This window comes from Struthio camelus, chromosome 14 (assembly GCF_040807025.1).
Source record: "Struthio camelus isolate bStrCam1 chromosome 14, bStrCam1.hap1, whole genome shotgun sequence".
Taxonomy (NCBI): domain Eukaryota; kingdom Metazoa; phylum Chordata; class Aves; order Struthioniformes; family Struthionidae; genus Struthio; species Struthio camelus.
The window spans coordinates 5,399,078-5,421,034 of NC_090955.1; the positions used below are offsets into that span (position 1 = coordinate 5,399,078).

A 21,957-nucleotide genomic window follows, 5' to 3' on the forward strand; every position below is an offset into this window, starting at 1 on the left:
GGCCCGGCCCGGCTCGGCCCGGCGCGGTGCGGCGCGGGGACGTGGCCGCCCGCCCCGGCGCGGCTCCCGGCTGCGGGGGCGGGGCCCGCCCTACCGTACTGTCTGGAGTAGCCGCCCCACTGCCTGCGGCTCCCGCGGGCCGGGGCCGGGCTGCTGCCCGCCGCGCTGGCGGGACATCACGGCGTGCACGCTACTCCGGTCCCGCCTGCTACACAGGCAGAAGGTACTGATTTAACCTGTAGTACGTGTGAAACAGACAAGGAATACAAGCGTTCAGGTACTTTTTGAGTGGCTTTGGACTTGTCTTCCTGTGACTGACCAAGTTAGTCTGCACAACAGCAGGGGCAATGGTAACACTGTCAATTTCACAGAAATAATTCCTACTTGGGTTTGTAAACTGGTTTATCAGCTTTGATGAACAGTACGACAGAAATGCAACCATTTATCCTGCCCCAAGGAACTAGCATATAAGCTACACAAAGAATGGCGATGCCAAGCTCTGGAACGGGGACGGTGGGGAAATCAGGGCCTTGCACATCCTTCGTGGCGTTAGTTCTCCAGACTAACTACAACTCCACATGGCTGGTTTCACCCCCAGGGAATACCGTGCAGTGCAATGACCACAATCTACTGGACTACACCAGAGCAGGGTGACATGGCTGCTGTCCCATATGGCTCGCATAAAAACTAGGTGTGCTCTCCATAAAGCTATTTGATCCAGTAGCTTTAAAATAAATGGCTCAGTGCTACATCTGTAATGTGAATAACGCCACTGAAGTCACAATGCTACTTGAGGGAAAGGATTACATTCCAGATATGTCACTATACAGGCTGTGAGGCCTGAGTCTTTTGAACTTGCTATAGATCAGAATGTTTTCAAGATAAGGGAACAGCATATTTAAATGATGCATCTCATGCAGAAGGGTGAACCACCATGCATTCAGCTCTTCTACTACACAGCCCTACCCTGCAAAGTTAGGTTTACTTTCAGGACAAATCTTCCAGGAGTTGGTCCTTCCAAATGTAAATGCCATTCATTTACAGAATGAATGAAGTGAGAAGTGAGTGTGAGGCTGGGCAGCCTGGTCATTTTACATCCCTGTCACATCAAGCCTTGACTAATGGTATCTCAAAATGTATTTAACTTTAGTAGCAAGGAAAAGAATACAATGAACATTCAGCATTTTAGAATTTCATCTAACTCAGATTCTGAGCAGATGTAAAAATACCAGATACTTCATACTAAGAGGAAATAGCAATACTAAATGAGAAACTATAGAAAAACCACAATGCATAAACATATGCTCTTTTCTCAGAATGTATATACTACAAGAACCCCCACCAAACTAATTTAAAAAAAAAAAAAAAAGACAATATCAGTAGCAACCCCCTGAAATGCCATATATATTGAGAGGCAAAACAGGCCTATACTACAATATAAGACTGCAACTGTGACTTTTAACTGTGTGTTAAAAGAACCAGGCTCCACTGAACAGGGCTGTAACAGAAATATGCTCCCTACATCTAGGAAGAAAGGAAAATGTAGCATATACTGTCTAGTGAGTTACAAATTTCAAGAATTCAAGGTCCTACTACTGAGCTAAAAAACACAGACTAGCAAACAGAGTTACTTATACATTACTTCTGTAGTAGTTTGGTTGAACAACTCCATGGGCTTTTCTAACATACAACAGACATATACACAACATATAGGAAACTGTTCAATAAACGTAGTTTCAGTATGAAACAAACCATTTGCCACAAGTACGTGCCATACCTTACACGTAATGCCTTACACGCATGCCGCTGCACGACTGCATGGCCTGTGGATCTAATTCTCTTGCTCAGCAGTGGCAAGGTTGGGCTCTCAGAGGGGTTCACAGGGGCCTCTGTGTTACAGTTTGGGTCCTTTGGCCACTAAGAAGCTAAACTATAATTTGATCTCTCACCGTGCAAACGCTACGAACAGCACTTCAAAGCAAGTCTGACATGCTCTCTACCAGGTAACACCACAACATGTAACACTAGGAGATAAATTATATATTTATATCCTTGACTGTTAAGATTCTATTCTTGCAAAGGTTGTTTGGGATTAGATCCTGAGGTTATGACCACCAGTCAGCATCTAGAAACCTATTTAACACATGATGTTATAATCTTTATCTGCAAAAGTAACACAGAAAATCTTTGTGATTCAGGATCCTTACCTCCTCTGGAAAAATAAAAATCAGGAAAAGCTTCAATATCTTTGGATAATCACAACTACAAGAGGAAAGAGCAAAAATAAAGCTATGAAACTATCATGGCATCATGGTCATAATATTTATATAAGTATATAAGTGAAATTGTTAATGACTATAACGTCCTGGAAAATTAAATCTATGGCTTAGAAAGCAAATTCAGATTAAAGTGCATTAGATTTGGAGGATGCTTAGATAAAAGAAGTTGAAATATTTGTTTGTATTTGTTCTCAAAGTTAAAGGGGAGAACAGGATGAATTTTAGTCAAGAACGTGCAGGGATATCTTCTGTCTCAGGAAAATCCCTATATTATCATTTACATTGTTTATGTACATTGAAATTTTGAAAGTTGTAAGTGTGGCAATTACATAACTATTTATAGGGCTTACTATTTCAGTCAAAGCATAGCACTGGCAATTTAGATAATGAAAATTGCTTTTTATTATATTGAATTTCGTAATATAGTTCACATAGATAGAAACACACACTTACCTTATTTCCATTTATTTCCTGGGTAGAGTACCAGTTTTGTTCCTTTTTTTTTTCACTTGTTAAACTAAATGCATACTTTGTATCTGAGTACCATTTTCACATACATGCCAACTGCATTTCTAGGATTCTAACGTACCTTCACCACGGGATTACACCAGATTTACTTGTAATTATTAGCCATGTAGAGTCAACTACGCTTTTAAACTGCAAAGTTTTGTGTTTTTATTTTTCAAATGGACAGCAAGTTTTACTAATCGCCAGCCCAAAACATTGTAGATGATGCATTGTCACTCTTCAGTGCTCTGTTAGACGGGCGGCAGCCAATTTGCCTCCTTTGTTAGAAAGATGAGTCAACAGATTTAAAATGGTCTTTTTACATTTCTAAGTAGAACTTTTTCCTCATAGATCCAGAAATTCAGTACAGTTTTTATAGAAGGCGGCAGTACAGGTTTCCTAGAGGCCCCCAGCAGAGCGCCCTTCCTGGCTGACAAAGCAGAGCGGTCGACGCACCATTTCTTCTTGGCTGAAATTAGCATATCAACATTTCTTTTATCAGGAAAGTATTACCAGACCAAACAGGCTAGAAAGTCTTAGATTCTGGAGAGAAAAAAAAAAAAAATCCTGAGGCAGTGTTTTGGGAAGTGCCAGGCAAGAATAAACTCCCTGAGGAAGCTTTTTCCTTATCCGTCACAGATTTGTCCGGTACAAATTTGAAAGTACCTGCAGAGGATGGTACCTACGGGCTCATAATTCAGCTTCCTGCCCGAAATTTTTACCACAGATGACACCAACGAGGCCTAAAAGGCTGACTGACGTTTAAGTTCTCTGGGAATACCTCAAAAGTTTCCGAAACTTAAGGCCTCGGTCCAAGTGAAACCCCGCCTCTGCCTCGACGCCGCTCCGGACCGCCGCCGCCACCGCCGCCTCCTCAGGGGCGGAGCGGCCTTCCCGCCTCCCGCTGCCGCCCCTCCCGGCCGCGCCCACTGCGCATGCGCGCGGCGCTCCGTGCCGCCATGCGCGCGCGCGGCCGTTGGTGGCCGTTGGCGGTAGCGCGGTGAGGGGCGCTGAGCTGAGCTGAGCTGAGCTGCCCGCGGGCGGCGGCGGCGGCGGCTCGGCCCTGGGGCCTCGGCGGTGCGGGTTCCCCGCTGGGCGCGCTGTGCCGCGTTAAGCAGGTGGGTACGGCCAGAGCCCGTCGGTTACGTGTCCCTGCCTCTCTCCTTCTCTGGCTGGGCCTGGCTTTGGGCGAAGGGCTGCGCACCCCCTCTCCGGGCAGGGAACGGCGCCGCCCAGCTCCGGGAGGGGGTTATTACCTCTTCCCCCGACCTGTTCCGTTAGATACATCACGTAGGGGGGTGTTTTTAAGTACAGAAGGAAGGCCGTAGAAGCGTACATGGGTTTTGCAGGTGCTTTTCTCGGTAGTTACAACCAGGTTAGCAGCCAGCTGTTAGCCCGCCTGGGAAGGATGGAAATGTGGAGTCGGAGTGAAACGGCGCAGCGAGGTAAGGGATTTCACGGCTTTCGCTCCCACCGAATGAGGTAGGCTAGCCGCGCTGTGTCGGGACGGGTGGTGTGTTGATTTAGCCCTCTTAATGCTTGTGACTGCGTGTCTGTTCATGAAGCTGTAAGAACAGGGGTCTGTTTAGTAGAGACAACTCTGAAAGTCGGTGGAAAGTAGTTCTCTTCCAAGAATAACTCTGTTGTTTTAAGTGTTTTGTTAAAAAGATTTTTGTCTTGTACAGATTTCATAAGTCTTTTTCCCAGCTGAAACTGGATTCTAAATTAAAACTGAGGAAATGCCTCTTTGCATTTTGAAGGTCTAGAAGAGTCAGACAAGTTGTGTACAGAAGGCTGGTACTATATACATTCCTTCTCTTCCTGATAAATATCTACGTTTGCCTATATGCATTGGTATGATTCTGGATCTTGAGCTAAACTCTCTCCTTAAAAACACTCAGTGAAGGAGATCCCAGACTCCTTACTCCATTAACAACTACTATATTGTTTAGGTTTTCTTTGAATCATTTGCCTCCCCAAAATCTTCGGCAGGAAGGTGAGGTTTATAAGGTGCTTGTTGGAGACTTTTGAAAACACTACAGCCTCATCAGAACAGAAACTGTATTCACATTGGGCATCTGGAATGTCCTTAGTGTGCAAACTGCTCGTGTGTGAGCTGTTAAGACAGCTCTTGTGTCATGAGCGCAGTGCAAAGAGGTATCTTTGACTTATTGCGCATGTCACTAACCCAGCAGCTTACGCGTTAAAATGGAATATAGTAGGTGCTTTCCAGTGCTCCAAATGTTTGCATTCATTTACATTATTTTCTTTCATTAAGAAGCAATAATTAAGTTGTAGAGAGGTACGACCTTGCTATTCTTGATGAGCGCACAGGGTTTTTTTTTTGTTGGTGCTGCCATGAATGTTTTATTCTTGAGTATGTAGAAGGTGATTATGTGAGAATCTGAAATCTTCTTACAGAATTTTGAAGAAGACGCTATTTAGTCTCCTAAAATGGAAACTACAATAATCTTTTCTTTTGCTGTTTTGATAGGGCCGTGCAGTGGTTGCTTCTCCTGCTGGATTCATCATGATAACTCCAGCTTTTGAGCTGAGCCAGGATCCGGATTTTCTTACAATAATAATCAAAATACCTTATGCCAAAGCTTCAGAGTTTGATGTATATTTTGAAGGGGAAGATTTTAAGTTTTATGCAAAGCCTTACTTTCTCAGGCAAGTAGTAGAAGGATGTAAAAAGCTTTGAAATTCCAAAAAATAAAAATAAAAATTGGTAGAAAATGAACTTGGCTTCTGGGGCCCTCAAAGCATGCTCCATCTTTAGTAGCTCCCACAGTGATTTGGCTTGTCTTGTGGATCTGGCCTCTTTGTTGCAAGGTTTTAAATCACTTAAAAGGAATTAATTTAAATACTTTTCTAAATTTACTTTACTATAGATTTCCAGATGTAAAAAGGCAAGGCAGTTCTTTGGATGTATGTAATTTGTATAGAGTAAGTGTGTCTTTTCCTCATTGAGAGCCAGGTAGGATATACTTGGTATTTTGGTGCACACCTAATAACATAAGGGGAGAAAAGTGCATATAAGCAGCAGGAAGTGAGATTTCTCCTGTCTTTTCTCTAGATTGCAAGTTCCCTACTACCATATAGAAAAGGAACAAGAGACAATCTAAATACGAAAGTGTTAAGAGAACCTTTGGCATGGTTAATAGTAATGAGCTTTTAACCTTTTTTTATTCTCTGTGTTTCCTGAATTCCTGAGCGTTTTTCTCCTCATGTTGCCTATATGTAGTAGTAGTAGACTACAAGCAGGATTTTAGTAGATGGGTAGAATGCAGTGAATTGGATGAATTTTTGTGTCCTGCCACTGTAGGTTACCTCAGAGTCTGTAAATCACAAAATCTTCTGAGTGTTGCGCATAATACTAAGGGCATCTCTGTGATGGCTGTGACCTCATCCTAGCTAGGAAAATAGGAGCCACAGATTCTCTCTCAGATGCTGATCCCTTGTACCAGTACTTAGGGATTAAGTTTCTGAAGTAGTATGCAAGGATTTAGGAGCATAATTTCCTTCGGAATGAATGAGAGTGATGTAGTTAAAGCCGTTGTACTGCTTTTGGAATGTACCTTATGATTTTATGGGCTAAGTTGCAGAATTAGTCAGGCATTCAGTGAGACTTCTTGATTTTTTGCCTGCAGATTGACTCTTCCTGGAAGGATTGTGGAAGATGGTAGAGAAAAAGCATCTTATAATACAGACAAAGGTATCAGTTAATATTACTAGTGTATTTGTCACTGAAAATACAGTGGTAGCTCTTCAGGAGCTTATGCTTGATTGCACAGAACTTTTAATTTATATACAGGATCTTATATTTTGCTAAAGTTTCTTCTGTTTTATGTGTAATAAAACTCCTGTTTAGGATGTGTTATACTTGCTTCAGCTATCATTAAGGACAAGAGACATGTCCGTAACTGTCCTAATAAAGAAAAGTTTATGTACAAGTCCCCTTCAAGTCCCATAGGGGTTAAATATGTCTTTTTACCAAGATCATTAGTCTAGTAAGTCTGCAAAGAAGTCGGGTAGTGCTGAGCAGAAATGAAGTAATCCTGAGGCAATCTCTTGATGAAGTCTTAAGAGAGAAGACTTGAACCTTTCTCCACGCCTTAAGGTGGAAGGGGCATTTCTGGAATAAAAAATATATATTCTGGAATAAATATATTCAGAAAGAAGAATACTGCAATAAAACCTATACTTTGATGCTTCCAAAGCCCTTATTACGTACCTGACTAACAACACAAATCAGCACGTTGAATGTAGCTTCCTATGATCTTATTTTGAGTACTTGGTTGAGGGAAGAGTTCAAATTAAAATAAAGTTTGTCTTCTGTTGGTTTGTTATGCAATGTAAGTCAAGAGACCACAACCAGTTAAATGTTTTTTCATGCTGTATTAAAATTTTATACTTCCGTTACTAATTTCACAAAAATCAAAAACATGTACAGTGATTGATGCATAATAAAATATTCTCTGTATGTATCCCAATTTCTGTGAGCCTTTTTTGTAAAAAGAAAAATGTCTCTTTAATTTGTCATGGATATTTTAATGTAAGACTAATATCTATATACTGATTTTCTTTAAGGAATTTTTACAATTCAGATACCTAAGGAGATTCCTGGCCAATATTTTGAGGGACTGGATATGCTGACGTCTCTTTTGGCACCAAAGAAGTTAAGATCAGCAAAACCTTTAGTGGAGGAGATAGGTACAGCAAAAAATCTTACTTATATTAGTGATGCAAATGTGTAGTAAAATAGTTATACAAGTAGATTTACATAGTGATATTTGTAGGAAAACAAACTATTATTGTCTAATCCAAGGTACAAGGTGAATGAATGAATCTGGAAGTATAGATAAGTATCAAAGAGAACTTGTATCTGATGTGCTTTTGATATTTATAGCTGAGTTACATGCCTGCTTTTCCAAAATGTATGTGTAACGCATGCTAAACCTCTGTAGATCTGTAGCCCCTCTAGTGGCTGTATAATAAATGCACACTTGAGTCTTCTACTTCCTACAAGTCAGTAAAAGTAGTCTTTCAACTTAATAGTAGAAGCTTAAAACCCCATAGGTTCCAGTGGATGACATGCTTAATGGCATCATTTCACAGACAAGAAGGCTTGACTATGTGATTAGTTATGTGAGTATCTGTCTTAAATTATTGATAACGTTACTTTGATCTTGTCAGGGTTATTTTGAAATAAATTTCTTTTTGTGTTGAAATCAGTGGAACCACTATTTCAGTCTTTGAGTCACTGAGTGCAAATTTTCTTGGTCTTTATTTTGAAAAGTTGGAGATTTTGGAGCAGGATCTATGTGTTACTGATGTAAGCATCTGCTTGTATGAAATACTTTATTAATCAGTGAACATTTTTTTTTCCCTCTCTTCCATTCCCCCCTCTTATTTTGGAAACTATGATTTTAAGAGACAGTCTAATCCAGTGGTCTAGCTTAAACTGGTACAGCCGTATACTATCCTTCCATGTTACGACAAAAGTGGAAAACTTGGGGCTTGCATGAAAGAAAGTAACACTTTTGCACATTACTAGTATTAAGAGTTACATTTTTGAGAAAAATGCCATTTGGAGATAGAGGCAGCAGAGATGCAGCAAAATCTGACAGATTGTGAACATCTGTAGTTGGGGATATATATGTTGCATCAAAAAAGAAAATAGAAACTTTTTTCCACTCTTTGTCTTGTTATATGTGAATCAGGTCTGCTATACCTCACTTTCAAACCACTCAGTTTATTAGACTGAGCAATTCTCACTAATGTCAACTGGCTAAGGTAAAGGGGGAGATTTGGAGATGTGTTGTTCGTGTGCTTTTGGTGCCTCTTTTTCTCTGTTCTATTTTCTGGAATTTATAGTTGACACAGTGTCATATTTATTAAGAGACAGAGTAAATAAAAAGCTTATATGATCTAATAACAAGATAAATATAGATAATACAATATGGTTGGGGTATAATATAAGCTTGTAAAAATTTTCTTTCTCTGGCCATGCAATATATACAGCTGCCTCTGCTCAGTTGTCAGAGGAGGAGGAGGAGGAGGAAGAATTTGACTGGGAAATTGAGCAGACCCCTTATGAAGAAACTGCAGAAAGCACTCTACAACAACAGTACTGCTATGGATTTGGGAATTTGCACTCAGGCGTGTTCGAGCGGCTGCAGGTAGATGATTCCCCCACCCCTTAGAAGTTTCAGGTAACTTTTAAGGTATACAGTCTTTCTGGTTGGATAGGCTTTCTGGCTTGTTCCGTAGTCAAGAAAGGATCATTTAATACCATTTCTTCCCCATTATCCCATTACGTGACTGAATATATTCTGCTCTTCGTATAATAGCAAAGACAAACCCTTGTTCCCGCAGAAATAGGAGCGGTCAAGACTGGGTTAACTGTGGTAGCTGAGGCAATAGCCTGGTCTGTTTCTGCAGTAAAATCACTGGTAGAGGAAAGGGCTGAAGGGTCCCTGCCTTTTTTTTTGTTAAAAAAAAAAAAAAGGGGGGGGGGAGGGAGAGAGACATGACACCTGAAAGTGGGCTGCTACTGCCAGCACAGTTCGGTTAGCCTTAAAGGCCTGTATGAAGTAAGTTGTGTGGCAGGTTCTGGCAAGCTGCAAATGGTCTTTAGACTGTACCATTAACGTTCCCACTTTTGTTTGATATTGTCTTCTGTTCTGACTTTTAAGTGTGTCCAATGCCAATGTAAAGTATATTTCGGATGCCGTGAATTTTAAAACGTATTTAAAAATGAAAGAGACGATTTAAAAAAAAATTACCTAATACAAAATAAAGCTGGCTAATCTATAGGATTTGTTATGGCTGTTGCATTAAAATTTTTCCCATTGTGAAATTCTTAGTCTTTTTTTTTTGTGTGTACTTTTAATTTTAGCCTTCATTTCCTCAGAAGGCAGTAACTTGTGAAGTGTGCAGTCGTCGTCTTTTACCTTGTGTGTTTGAGGATCTCTTTAAGTGATCTCTTTAAGTGTGCTTGCCTCTTTCTTACTTGCTAAAGCTGATTCAGATCTTCAGACGTAAAATGAAGTCACTAGAAGCTAAAATTCTAATTTCACCAGTAAATAGATATTCTGGAGACTAAGATATTTGAAAATAGACTCTGCTTTATCATCCTTAAAGACGTTGAGCGATGAAGTCCTGGTTTTGTTGTTTCCTCTCTCCAGGAGTAGCACTTCATAACTGTAGCTGGCAGATTCTATAGGAAAATGTTTGCGGAATGTAAATAATTGTCCCTGGAGTCTGACCCTGGTTTTGTGTTCTCTATTGCTTCTAAAATTAGGATTATAATCTGTCATGGGTTTAAGTACATATTTTGTTCAAAATATTCTTTGACTGTACTGTTCTTTTAAAACTTTCTGCTTATCAGAGCTTGAACCTGTCAGAAAGCTTTGTTTGAACTCTCTGAGCAGTGTAATTCTATGATAAACTTACTCCATTTCAAAAAGAGGTTGATCAGCTGCCTGGAATGCTGGCTGGGAATGCAGGCTCGTTTTATTGGTCAGTCTGTTATCTGGGATATGGGACACCTATCTTGAAGTGATTTGAGATAGATACTTCAGGAGTTTTAGAACAGAGAATGCGTAATTGTTATTGGAGACTGTGAGATTAAAATGAGCATAGATTGTTTGCTAATAGTTCTGATTTTTTTTTCCATTAATACAAATATTTTACTTGATTAAAAAATAATACAACAACCTGAATTTTTATTCACAACTTAGAAAATGATTTTGAAGAATACTGTATGACAAACTGTCCATACATACGTAGTGCAATCTGGTTTATTCATTATTATCTGCTTTTGTGTTTATAGTATGTCTTTTCCATAGTTGAATTATTAGAGATTAAAGCTTTTCATAGGGTTAGACTCTCATAAAATATTGCATGAGAGGGCAATGCTGAATTATTCATCGTGTTGAATAAAAGAAATTGAAGTATGATATCTAAATGAAGTTTACTGACTGAGGTTGGGATTCTTCAAGGTCCCTGATTTATGATGAACTTACTAAGGCTATGCTGATGCGCTGAAATTTCCTTTTGTAGATTAATTTGCAGGATAGGAGCTTTAAACTGCAGTCATTCTGCTTTTGTACATTCAGTAGTTTCTTTAATTCATGAATAGACTGGAGTTAATCTACTACCTGTAGCATGTTCGGCTGCATAATAATATTGGTAGAATATAGAGCTTGATTAAGATACGAGGTGGTAATTTATTGTTTTCTTAATGTTCTGCTTAAGTTTTCACACCAGGCAGTAGAAGTAGTAGCTATTTAAAACATATTAATCATGTAATTCTAACTTACTATTGTATGAATTGGAGTATTTTACGGTTTTGGAACAGAAGGATCACTATTTCTGGAGAAAGTATTTACATTCTATGAGTATATTTATTGGTTTATTAACATGGAATTCCTGAAGAAGTACATTTTCCATCAGCATTGATGCACCTCTAGTTAATAATGTCTAAAAGGGTACTGAAATTATCCATTAATTGGCATGTGGCCTCTTGAGAATGCAGGAATCGTCTCAGGAGTTTCATGAACACTGTGATTTTTATCTTGCCCGTGTGTGGTTACATGCTCTTGTTAAGCATTACAGATTTCAGCATAATGCAAAATAGCCTGCCTGCCTTATGATAAAGGAAAAGGCCTGAAAAGAATTCATAAAGTTTGAAGCTGCTTAGAATTCATAATAATTGAAACTCCATGGAACGTGGATATTGTATTTGCACAGTGGAGTTCAAACTGAAAGGCTATGCAGGTGTTTTAAGACCATGCCTAGTTTTCAATAATGCATATCAAAAAGAGACACAAAATGAGTTAGAACTCATCTATTTTAACAGTTCCCACGGTTATTATCCTTATTTTTGCACTTGTGTTAAAAATGAAGGCATAGTATGACATATAACCTTTTCGTAAGGGAGGCTGAACAGTGCCTTAGCGCTTTGCCTCTAATGCCAATAGACATCCCTTCTAAACTTCTACTACAGAATTCTTGCATGTTATATCTTTGGCTTGGTCATCTAATTTTTGTTGCGTTTTCAGGATGAACTCAGTGATGTTATTGACATTAAGGATCCAGACCGAGTGCCTGTAAATGAACGTAGGAGAAAACGCCTGGCAGCTGAGGCTGCCAAGTTTGATCCTGATCATTACCTGTAAGTACTGGTTTATTTTGTCTGGTCAAGCGAAGGCACCTCAGTTGAAATCACTTTTTCATTTGATATATAATTATAAAATTATTATATAATATAATTATAATATAATTACATTATAATATAATTATAATTATATAATTCTGTAATTATTATAATAATTCTAAGTTTTCATCCTTCTATATCTTCTAGCCAGGAAGATGAACTAGAATTTTTTAGTTTAGTGGCTGTGTTTTAGAGTCCTCAGAACAGATGATACCAGCCTCTGGTCTTCAGCTGAAATTTTTGTTTTTCTGTGCACCCTGAGGAATGGTGGCAAACAGAAGTATTCTGATGGCTTTAAGGAAAATGCAGACTGTCTAATATTTGTAAGTTACTTTTTACAAAGACACTGAAGGCATTGGAGAAGCTGTTAATGTAAGAGTAGAGCAAATTACAGTCTGTTTTCAGTGAACTGGGCAGGTTTTGTACAATGATTAAGAACAAAGTTGTTAAGAAATATTTCCTAGATTTTTTACAGCTCTCAGTTTTCATTCTATTGTTTGTCTTGGAGGAAAAAAATGAAGGTAAGAGGAGGCTTAGAACTTGAACCTTCTTTTCATATAAATCCTTTCAGACTTACTCTGTTGAGTTTCTATCACAGTGGCTTTGTGCTGAGATGGCGGTACATCTTTTACAGAAATAACGTACAGCTCTTCTTTTTCCACCTTGCTACTGCATAGCTTTGTTTACCCAAAAGTTAGTTCCCGTCCCTACTTTCTGATCTTTGCTCTCAAGCTGCATACATCTCCTCCCCAAAGTATGCTTGCTTTGAAAATAGGAGAACTTCCCAATGAAATCAGGTTTGCTGCTAGAGGGATGTTCTCTGAGAAGTCCTCTCTTTGGAATGGTTTTCCTTTAGGTGGATCCAGAACAAACGAGATTTGTTCACCTTCGTGTCATGCTATGAACTCGTCAGCTTGCTAGGATTCTGGGCATCCCTGGAAAGGTTGAGGAAGTATAGGAGGGGTACTGTAAGATAAAAGGATATTGTTGTTTATGCTTTAATAATGATTATTTTCTGGTTTTAAGTCAAAGAGCAGATAGTGGTCAGGTTTGTTCTTGCTCTTTGGAATTATGTTTTTAACATATGGGAAATAGCTTGTTCTTTGGAATTATGTTTTTAACATATGGGAAATAGCCTGGAGTCAAGTTAGGTGTATTCCTTGTATGCATAAAAATATACCCGCCTGTGCTATAAACTGAAATAAACAGCACATGACTCTCTTTTTGCAGAGCTGATTTTTTTGAAGATGAAGCTATACAGCATGTTTTGAAATACAGACCATGGTGGGTGGATGCCCATAAAAAAAAGATGGCCTTGCAGGAAGAAAACCATCAGGAACCTGACAGGCAAACTTTTGGTAAGAATGTATCTGTGTCAATTAATTGTTGTGGTTCCGTGTTACGTACTAGCTTATTGCTCTTAAGGAAGAAAACTATAGTTTTAGCCTACAATTTTCAGTTTTAAATCCGTTGCTCCTCATAGAAGAGAGAAGCATCCTGCATCACACCTTGCATTTCTTTGAGGGACAGTTACATATGGAAATCTTTGAGAGCGTTGATGTCTGGAGCTCACAGTATATGATGAAGTGGTCATTTCATCTTAAGCATTTATCCGTTAGTTTATGTAGGATTGAATGTGATCCGTTTTGTCTCCATAACATATTTCAGAGTTAAACCCTTCGTGAAGGCCAACTAGAATTTTAGCTATCTATGCAGAGAAAATTCCCTTTTAAGAGTATGCTGTGATTTTTAAGATTTCATAGGAGCTGCCAGTGTCAGTAAGTCATGGCATTTGAAATCAAATCAAAACTATCTTTGTGTAGCTATTTTAATAGCTAGAAAGTGGGTCCTTAATGTGTCGGTAGTGTTTACCTCTTCAGACTTGCGAGTTACTGTTCTCCCTTTCCCAGCTGTATATTCAGGGGAAGAGTTGTCAAAACTGCTTTTGTGTTCACGTACAAATATGGTGCCGACACTTTGCAGCAAGCCTTCCAAGAATCAATTGGGGAAGACTGACCTAATATAAGCCCATATTTCTGTATGATGCGCACGTCTTTTGTTGGATGTTCTATTTTATTTATACAGTACCACAGATGTTCATGGCATTTATTATTCTATTGCTATTTTTATGAATTCTAGAGACTCTTTTCCAAGGGAAAAATCTTCATGTAACCTTTTAGAAACTAAAAGGGATGGTTTCAGGATTAGCAGGTGAACCTGTAACAGTATTGTTAATAGATAACTGAGATTACTTTTTGTAGTACTTTCTTCAATCACTGTGGACAAGTTGTTATGCATATTCTTTTATTGTCCTTTGCTCATTTCCTATGTAGTATGAAAATTCAATGTTACTAAAATAGATAATGATAATTCCTTCAGCAGAGGTTCTTCAACAAATATAATATTAGTGCACTAATACCACCTGCACTTTCAGATATGATGCATGGGTAGAACAATGGAATTTAGGTAAATGCCGTATATTTCACTGTGAATGTAATCTGATCGCTCTTCGGCCTTTGAAGCCAGAAATTGTGAATTGTATCCATCACAAGCATTTGATTTAAAAAGCATTGGACGAAGGCTTGGAAACTGAATAACGAGGGATTCTTTTGTTTGTTCTTATCCTTTCCCTTCTTAGTCAATGAAATGTTGATGTTTGCCTGTGGTAAGGAATAAAATGAAATTGAAGAGCAGCTCGATAATTCTGTTGATTAAAAAACACTTTCATTCTAAATTAAGGTGCAGAAGAAAAACATATATATGTTATTGTACTTTATGGGCAGTAACAACAGGCAAACTACTCAAAAGTCTGGCAGTCCTGCTAATAAAAAATTATGCCTAAATTGGGACTATACAAAAGATAGTTTTTTCTCTAAACCATTTGTCTTAGCAGAATTTTTTAGTATGGATGATCAGAAAACCTTATTCTGTTTACTTTCATGTGGCTGAGCGAAGAGGCTTGTATGGTTTGGGGAACCTCAGTAAATTTAGATAAGATACCATCTGGCGTTTGGGTTATGTAATGACGGCAACCCTCACGCCCACCCCCTCCCTTTTTTCTCTCCCTTAATTTAAAAAGTCTTTACTTTTGATAACATAGTTACTGTTGTTTGAATGGAAACAGCAGCTAATGATGGCAAACAACTGAATGAGGATCTGAAACCAATGGAGATTCTTAAACCTGAGTGAGTTGTGGTAAAAGAAACCACCATGAGAGGGAGTGCAGGTTCCACTTGAAGGTCTCTTATGAGTAGAAATAGAAAAGGGCAGGAGGTGGGTTTGGGCTATTGGATCTGGAATCTGATGATCAGTGGGATGAATTCCCTGTGTTTTGTATTGCTTTTATGCTTTTTCAGTCAATGGCCTAGTCCAGCTCGTCTGAGTTACCTGTAAATTCAGGACTTCTTATGAGCTGAATGCAAATTGACTGCACTGATCTGTAGCAGTACATATTCTATTTTGTGCACTTAACTGGAAATGGCATAGAGGAAGCACATAAACAAAATGAAGACTGCTAAACGAAGGATCTTCTTTACTAGTTGAGAAATTTTGCCTTGTTTCCACTGGAACTAGGGAGAAATCTGACTGCATTAAGCCAAGGTGTGCTATATCCCTAAGCCAATAAAGAGACTGGCATTGGTGTTAGATTGTGCTTGCAGTGAGAAGCATGAGAATATTAGTGCTTAAGCTATAAAAAGCCAAAAGATACTGGCGCACAGCAGATGAAGGGGCACAAACTTTGTATGTATTGCAGTATCTCTTGAGAGGTTTCATGAAGTGATGTATGGTGATTCTTTCCGCCTGTGTATGCATGTATTCCCTGCAGGTAGGTGTGAGATCAAACATTTTTTAAATAATCAGATTCAAGTGTCCTCTTAACTTCTGGACCTGTTTAAAGGAGGAGGGACTGAGATCTTTGCTCAGGTTCTTTCTACTGCCTATGGAAGTGAGGAATAAAATGAGGAATACCCAAACTGCTTAGTCTTCCGGAGTTCCAAATCATGTGTCTTGTGTGTATAAAGAAACCTCCTAAAATAAGAAAAGGGTAGTTTCCTTCATCTTTCCTCCCCATTTCCCAATACTCACCTTTTTGATGAGGTACGACTCAAGATGGGCTTACTATCCTGGTCAGCTTTCACAAGTATTTCTGTCCTGTGTGAAGAAAAGTTATGCTCTTGCTTTCGCATGTGCAGTCCCAAACCTTTAACCAAGAACATGGAAATGGAGAGGTATGCTAGAACTCATATCACCAGATGCTGCATCTTGAACTGGAGAAGTCTGTTTCTCTCAAGCGTGAGATGGTGTGTATTTTGAGGGAACGTTCATTGCAAATAAGATTGTTGAATAAGAAGTGATATGAAAGTAGGAGAGAGAGTGTTAAAATTGAAAGGAGGTGATGGTATGGCCTGCCATGGTATTGGGGTACTGGCACCAGAATTTGCCACCTGGTGTTTCTGTAGTCCCTGTGTTTTGTATTCTGTTGTTGCTGCCGTTAGGGCAGTTCCCACCTACACTGTGTCTGTGGAATGCTTAAAGTCGTGCTGGGAACTGATGTCTCAAGTTGCTACGTGGAAAAAGTGAATTTAGGGGGAAAATGACATAAAAATTAGCATGTTTATTAAAAGTTTTCGTACTCAAAAACACTGAATCAAGAAAAACATTTGTTTCTTCCTTTTGCTGATTTATATTGATGTCTCTCTTTCATCTTAATGGTTTTCTTGGAACCGATCACTTGATTACTTTTCTCTTTTTAGTATCTTTGGCTACAAGGAGTAATTAGAAATACAGATCACTTATTTTTTGTGTGGTGTTAAAATTAATGGAAGACATTAATTACTGCTCTTATTTTCATCCTTTGGTTGAGGTAAAACACGAGAGAAAAATCACCAGATTTTTTTTGATGTCTTATTACCAATGTTGGTTTTTTTGTTTTTGGGTCAGCTATTCTCATTAGCATTTAGTGTCTTCAGTTCTCTTCTGTCCTCGCCTTGAATCTCTTTTTAATTAACCTTTTCTCTTTTTCTCCAGCTTTTGTGCATGATGTGTTTTTTTTTTTTTCTTTAATTTCCTCTTTTATTGTACTTTTTTTAAACTGGATATTGCAATCATTGTCTTGTCCTTCCCCCACCCCCTGACTTTTTGACATCAGGTAGCTAAGATAATTGTCTTTGCTGTGGTATGGCTGAGGTACCAGCAGAAATACCACAGAGCAGGTTTCGCCATCGTGTTTGCAGCAAAATACCATTTTAGGAGTGGACACTTCTAAAGCTGACAGGCCCAGATTTTGTTCTCTCTTACAGTGTCTAATGCAAGTCAAATAATACTCTGTAACGCCTAACTAATTACACAGCCTTTCCCATGAGGGAATAAAGTTCTTGAAAAACTTCTCTTCTGCAGCTGAAGTTTACATTAGTCTTGCTTCTGGAGATTGCAGATGAAAGATTTTATATTTTGTAACAGTCACGTTCAACTTAGTTAAAAGTTCACTTTTATTCTATTTCAAATTGCACAACAGTAAAAACTCTATGTTGGGCAATGCAATAATCTTCAAAGGTTCTGACTGACGTGTATTTAATATACCATTAATATGATCCAGGCTTAATTTATTTTGTTTACAGGTCTCTCTGATCTCTTTTTAGAATAGGAATTTCTTTTTAAAGCTCTGCCTTTCAGTAGGACTCTGAATACTCATATATATACTATTACTGGCAGTTTCACAAGTTTAAGATGAATCACTTTTCTCTATCACTTTCTGACGTTGCTTTGTGTATCTGTTTTACTCAGTCTTCCTGGCCTTCACAGTATGTGTACTTCAGTGGCACTGTCCTGTGGCAGAGCAAGTATTTTTCATGTGAGAGAAAATTAAAATATAAATGATAGGTCCCTATTGTAAAGTATCCCTGACTTTGAAAGGTGAAAACAGTAAGATACAGAAGAAGGAATGATGAGTATCTTCAGTATGGTTTATAGGAACTGCAGACCTGTTAAACTAAATTTTGTCATGATTCTTTAAAGGAAATTGTGGTAATTAGGAAAGACTTGTCAGAGTCCAGTGTTTTTATGGAGAGTGCCTGTAAGAAGAAGGTCAAAAGTGATATGGAGGAAATGTGCTGTAGATGTTGGTTTGAGAATTAGAGAAGGGTGGAAGCTTGACATTGCAGACAAGCATTTTTGGTTGGAGGTAAAATTTGAGTGGAGGAATTGTAAAGAAGGTCCTGTAAGTGGAGGGATGAACAAAAGGCACTTGACTGATCACAGTTCAGAGTGAATATAGGTGTGCAGAGGGATACAGCTTAGTGTTTCTTTTTTGGGGGTTCACTTCCTGAAAATTGAGGCTGATCTGATCACATTCTTCTTGACAGAGCTTTGGGGGGTCTCAAAGATGGCTCGTTTCTACAAGTTCTGCAAAAATGACCCCACGTAGAAGGGAAAGAGTGCTGTTATTGAATCTTCAGTGCCAGTTCTGCTCTTTTAGACACTGCAGAAGCCGTACAGGCAAGAGATGTTATCAGTGCATCAGCACTGTGAAAAGATTCAGTAGCCTTTTATACCTTATCGGATAGCAAAAAATTCAACTACAAGAGAGAAACTGATGGAAAATCAGCTTCATTAGTTCTGTTACCCACTTTAATAAGTTTACAGTAGTATTATCAAGTATTTTTAAAGCAGCATCCAACTCTGGAGGGAAACACTGATCCTGAGCAAAGCTTCTGGCCATCTTTCTAGTCAGAACAGTAATGCATGTTGCCTTTTCATGTCTTAAGAAGAGCTTGAAAGTAATAGAGATTTGCTCGCTACTGATAAAAATGTTGCTAACCTTATTCCTAACTAATCTGCTTTCTGCTAACCAGTCTCCCCCTTTCTCTGCTGTTGCTGATTTACTGGCTTACAGGGATAGAAGTCTGAATTTAAAATCTGAATTCTGTAGCATAATATTTCAGTTTATATTAACAAAAAAAATAATTTATCTGATTTCCTTGAAGTTTCCTTCAAGGTAGTCATGGGCTTGGAGACTCTGCTTGACAGGGCTGTAACCTAAGGCTCTGCTTTCACCTGAAGGCTGGGCCAGCTGATCTCTAGGGGTCCTTTCCAACCTAGACTCTTCTATGATTCTGCGGGTCAGAGCACCGAGATTGCTTTCTGTCTAGATAGCACATTTTATCCAAGGACCCCTAACACATTTGTAACCATTCATAAGCGTTGCAGTAGTCTTGAGGTGTAGATATTGCACAGACTTTATTGTTGGGTAACCTGAACCCTGCCTGGAATCTAAGTGATGAGTTCAGCTACGTAAGATTTTGGTAACACCACAACAAAACACCGTCTAATTGTTGGACTTCATCCTCCCTTTTAGAGAGATTAAACTGTGCCTCACTGACTGACAGTAGTTACTGAGGAACAATTTGAAATACGCTTATTCTAACATCAGAAAAGGCTAGTTTAAAATAAGTGAAGGGCATGATCAAAAAATAAAGGTAATCTGTAATTTGTCTAATTTCAGATTTGTCCGTGAGGAGGTTAATTAATCTGAATCCTTTACACGTGCGTGTGTTTGCATATAAGTTATACAGTTATATTGTAGTGAGAAGAGGCATGATTTTGGCACTGACAAACGTACAAAACATTTTAAAATGAAGCTTAAGGAAAACTTAGGTAATTTGGATTTGATAATAATAGCAGATGCTGCTTTGCGGGAGTTTAATTACTCTGCAGGTATTAGATAAAACATTAGCAATAAGTGTACAAAATATGGGTTTAGTATAGAGGAAAATGTAATTATGCTTTTATTGTTCTGTTAATCTTACACTATACACTTGTATTTTTAAATTGGAAAAAAACAAGAAATAGGTGGTGATTTTGATATGCTAATAATTAGTTTCAGGCCTAGATAATTCCTTATTCAAAATCTTTAAGGATTAGATAGATCTTTATTTGTAAATTGAAGTATTTTCTCCAGAGGGAAACTTTATTAAGAACACCTGGCACTGTGCAGTAAGTAATGAACATCTTGGAACATTTACCTTTGAGAATTGTCTAATCTACATCTTGTTTGCTGTTGTCTAGTAGTCCTGTGTTTTCTGTGAATATGGTCCAGTTGTATACGATACAGTCTTTCCTTGCTTTAAAATGCAAACTCTCTGAAGCGTAGTTACCTCATATGTTTTACAGAGTTCACTAGGAGTTTCTTTGCTTTCTAGTTAGAAGAGAGGGAACTTAGTTCACATTTACCCATTCCTCTGGAATGTGGATTTTAAGGGATCTAACTCATTTATTAATAAATCTGAAGAGTTAATTGGTTTGCTGTCAGTGTTGGACTGTTTCTTATCTCTGATGGTGGCTGTCTTGGTTAATTTTGATCAGTCATGAGACAAAAGCAAACGTCAGCTTGTAGCCTTTGGAAAAGAAGAGGTTGCTAGGTGTATGCTCAGTAGTGGATCCAACCAATTTTTGGAGGAGAGCAGAACTTAGGTTCCTGATACGTGTATGTCTTGACTGCTAACTATATAGCAAGTGCATTCAGGTGGCTCTGGAACTATGGGAGGACTGGGGTAGCTGTTCTGCGCCCATCACAACAGGTTTTTAATCTGTTTGTGGCAGATTCCAAGATACTTTGGAGGCATTATTTATCTTTTCTTTTGTAACAAACTTTAAATACTCATGTAGTCACTGAAAGTGATTTTAAACTTTATGGATCTATCTGCTTTAATAAGTTTTGCTTACAGACTCTTGGACGTTTGCTTTTTAGAATTTCTCATTAGCTTTTCTTTTTCAGCTTCAGTTTCACCTCTTCTGGTTTGTGCTTCTCTTCAGGATGAAAGCTCTGTTTGCATATGATTACATAACAAACTGCATTCTCCTCCAGTAGAGGGTTTTCTTGTGAAAGCTAACTGAAATCAGATATGCTTTTTCTTTACCATTTGACTCTCTCCTAACTGTAAACACCCTGTTGTGATACTTCATTAATCGCACCCTACTGTAGCAGTTTACAAAGTGGTTTCTGTTACTTTTTCGGAAACGGTTTGATTTTTTTCTTCACGTGTACTACAACATTGCACATACAATTTTATGGATAATTTCATATAAAGGATAGTGATGACTCACTGAAGAATCGGTATAAATTAAGAACTTATCAAGAGATTTGCTGATGGACTATAGATACATCATCTATATTTGTGATTTAAGGGATAAGCTGAACTACGTTGTATTAATGGAAAAACAGAGTAGAATTGCCATAGTTTTTGCTAAATTGTCATTTTGTACTAGATAGCAAATGGAAGAGATCAGCTTTCTCAAGATGATGTAAAAGCTGGAATTTCTGTGTGTGGGAGCTTGTGAATAAATGGAGACTGGCTTGACTCCAGAGAAATGTTTAGTTCATAAAGACATTTCTAGAGGAATTTAAATCAAGTATTTTATGATTATGAAACTGGTTTAAAAAAAAAAAAATTAAGAAAGTCCATAAAGAAGACGCATTCAAAAATTTTTCTCTTCATTTTACAGTTTTATGTCTTGAGATGAGGTGTGCACATACGTACGTGCCTTTGGCATCAAGAACATTTGTTTCAAAACATGTCATAAAATGAGAAAGCTTGTAGGAAGCTCCTGGGATAAAAAAGACCACATTTCTCAGAGCAATTGTATCCTTGAGAATGCGGATTGTGTGAAATGATGAGCAGTGTTTGAGGAGAAAAATCTCTAAGAACATTTGTAGTCGTCATCCTTTTGCTAGAGAAATGGGTATAAAAAGGAATTTGGTTTGCTGGGGATTGTAACCTTTTCTCTCTGTGACCCTGGCTGTAAGCTCCCCGTGGGGTTTAGCTGCCTGTGTTCCAAGGATCTGTGGCTCTGATGTGGCCCAGGCTGCACAGCCTTGGCTTAGACTGCTGAGGGAGAACTGTGAGAAGGTCTACAGAAGGATAAGAATGGTAAAATTACAGGTAGGAT

At 38.5% G+C, this 21,957-nt stretch overlaps 1 protein-coding gene across 6 annotated transcripts in view; it reads left to right on the plus strand.

The window, feature by feature from the left end:
• Positions 1-3,692: 3,692 nt before the first annotated feature.
• The window catches only part of SHQ1 (SHQ1, H/ACA ribonucleoprotein assembly factor), a 63,818-nt gene continuing 45,553 nt past the window's right edge, over positions 3,693-21,957 (plus strand). For 4 of the 6 annotated variants that reach the window (XM_068906738.1, XM_068906737.1, XM_068906735.1 and 1 more), the window contains exons 1-7: positions 3,693-3,904; positions 5,281-5,459; positions 6,440-6,504; positions 7,380-7,502; positions 8,814-8,971; positions 11,858-11,970; positions 13,243-13,370. In XM_068906738.1, the coding sequence (XP_068762839.1) occupies positions 5,317-5,459; positions 6,440-6,504; positions 7,380-7,502; positions 8,814-8,971; positions 11,858-11,970; positions 13,243-13,370 (730 nt within the window). In that variant the 5' untranslated portion in view covers positions 3,693-3,904; positions 5,281-5,316. The other 2 variants (XM_068906736.1, XM_068906740.1) reach the window with 2 other exon arrangements.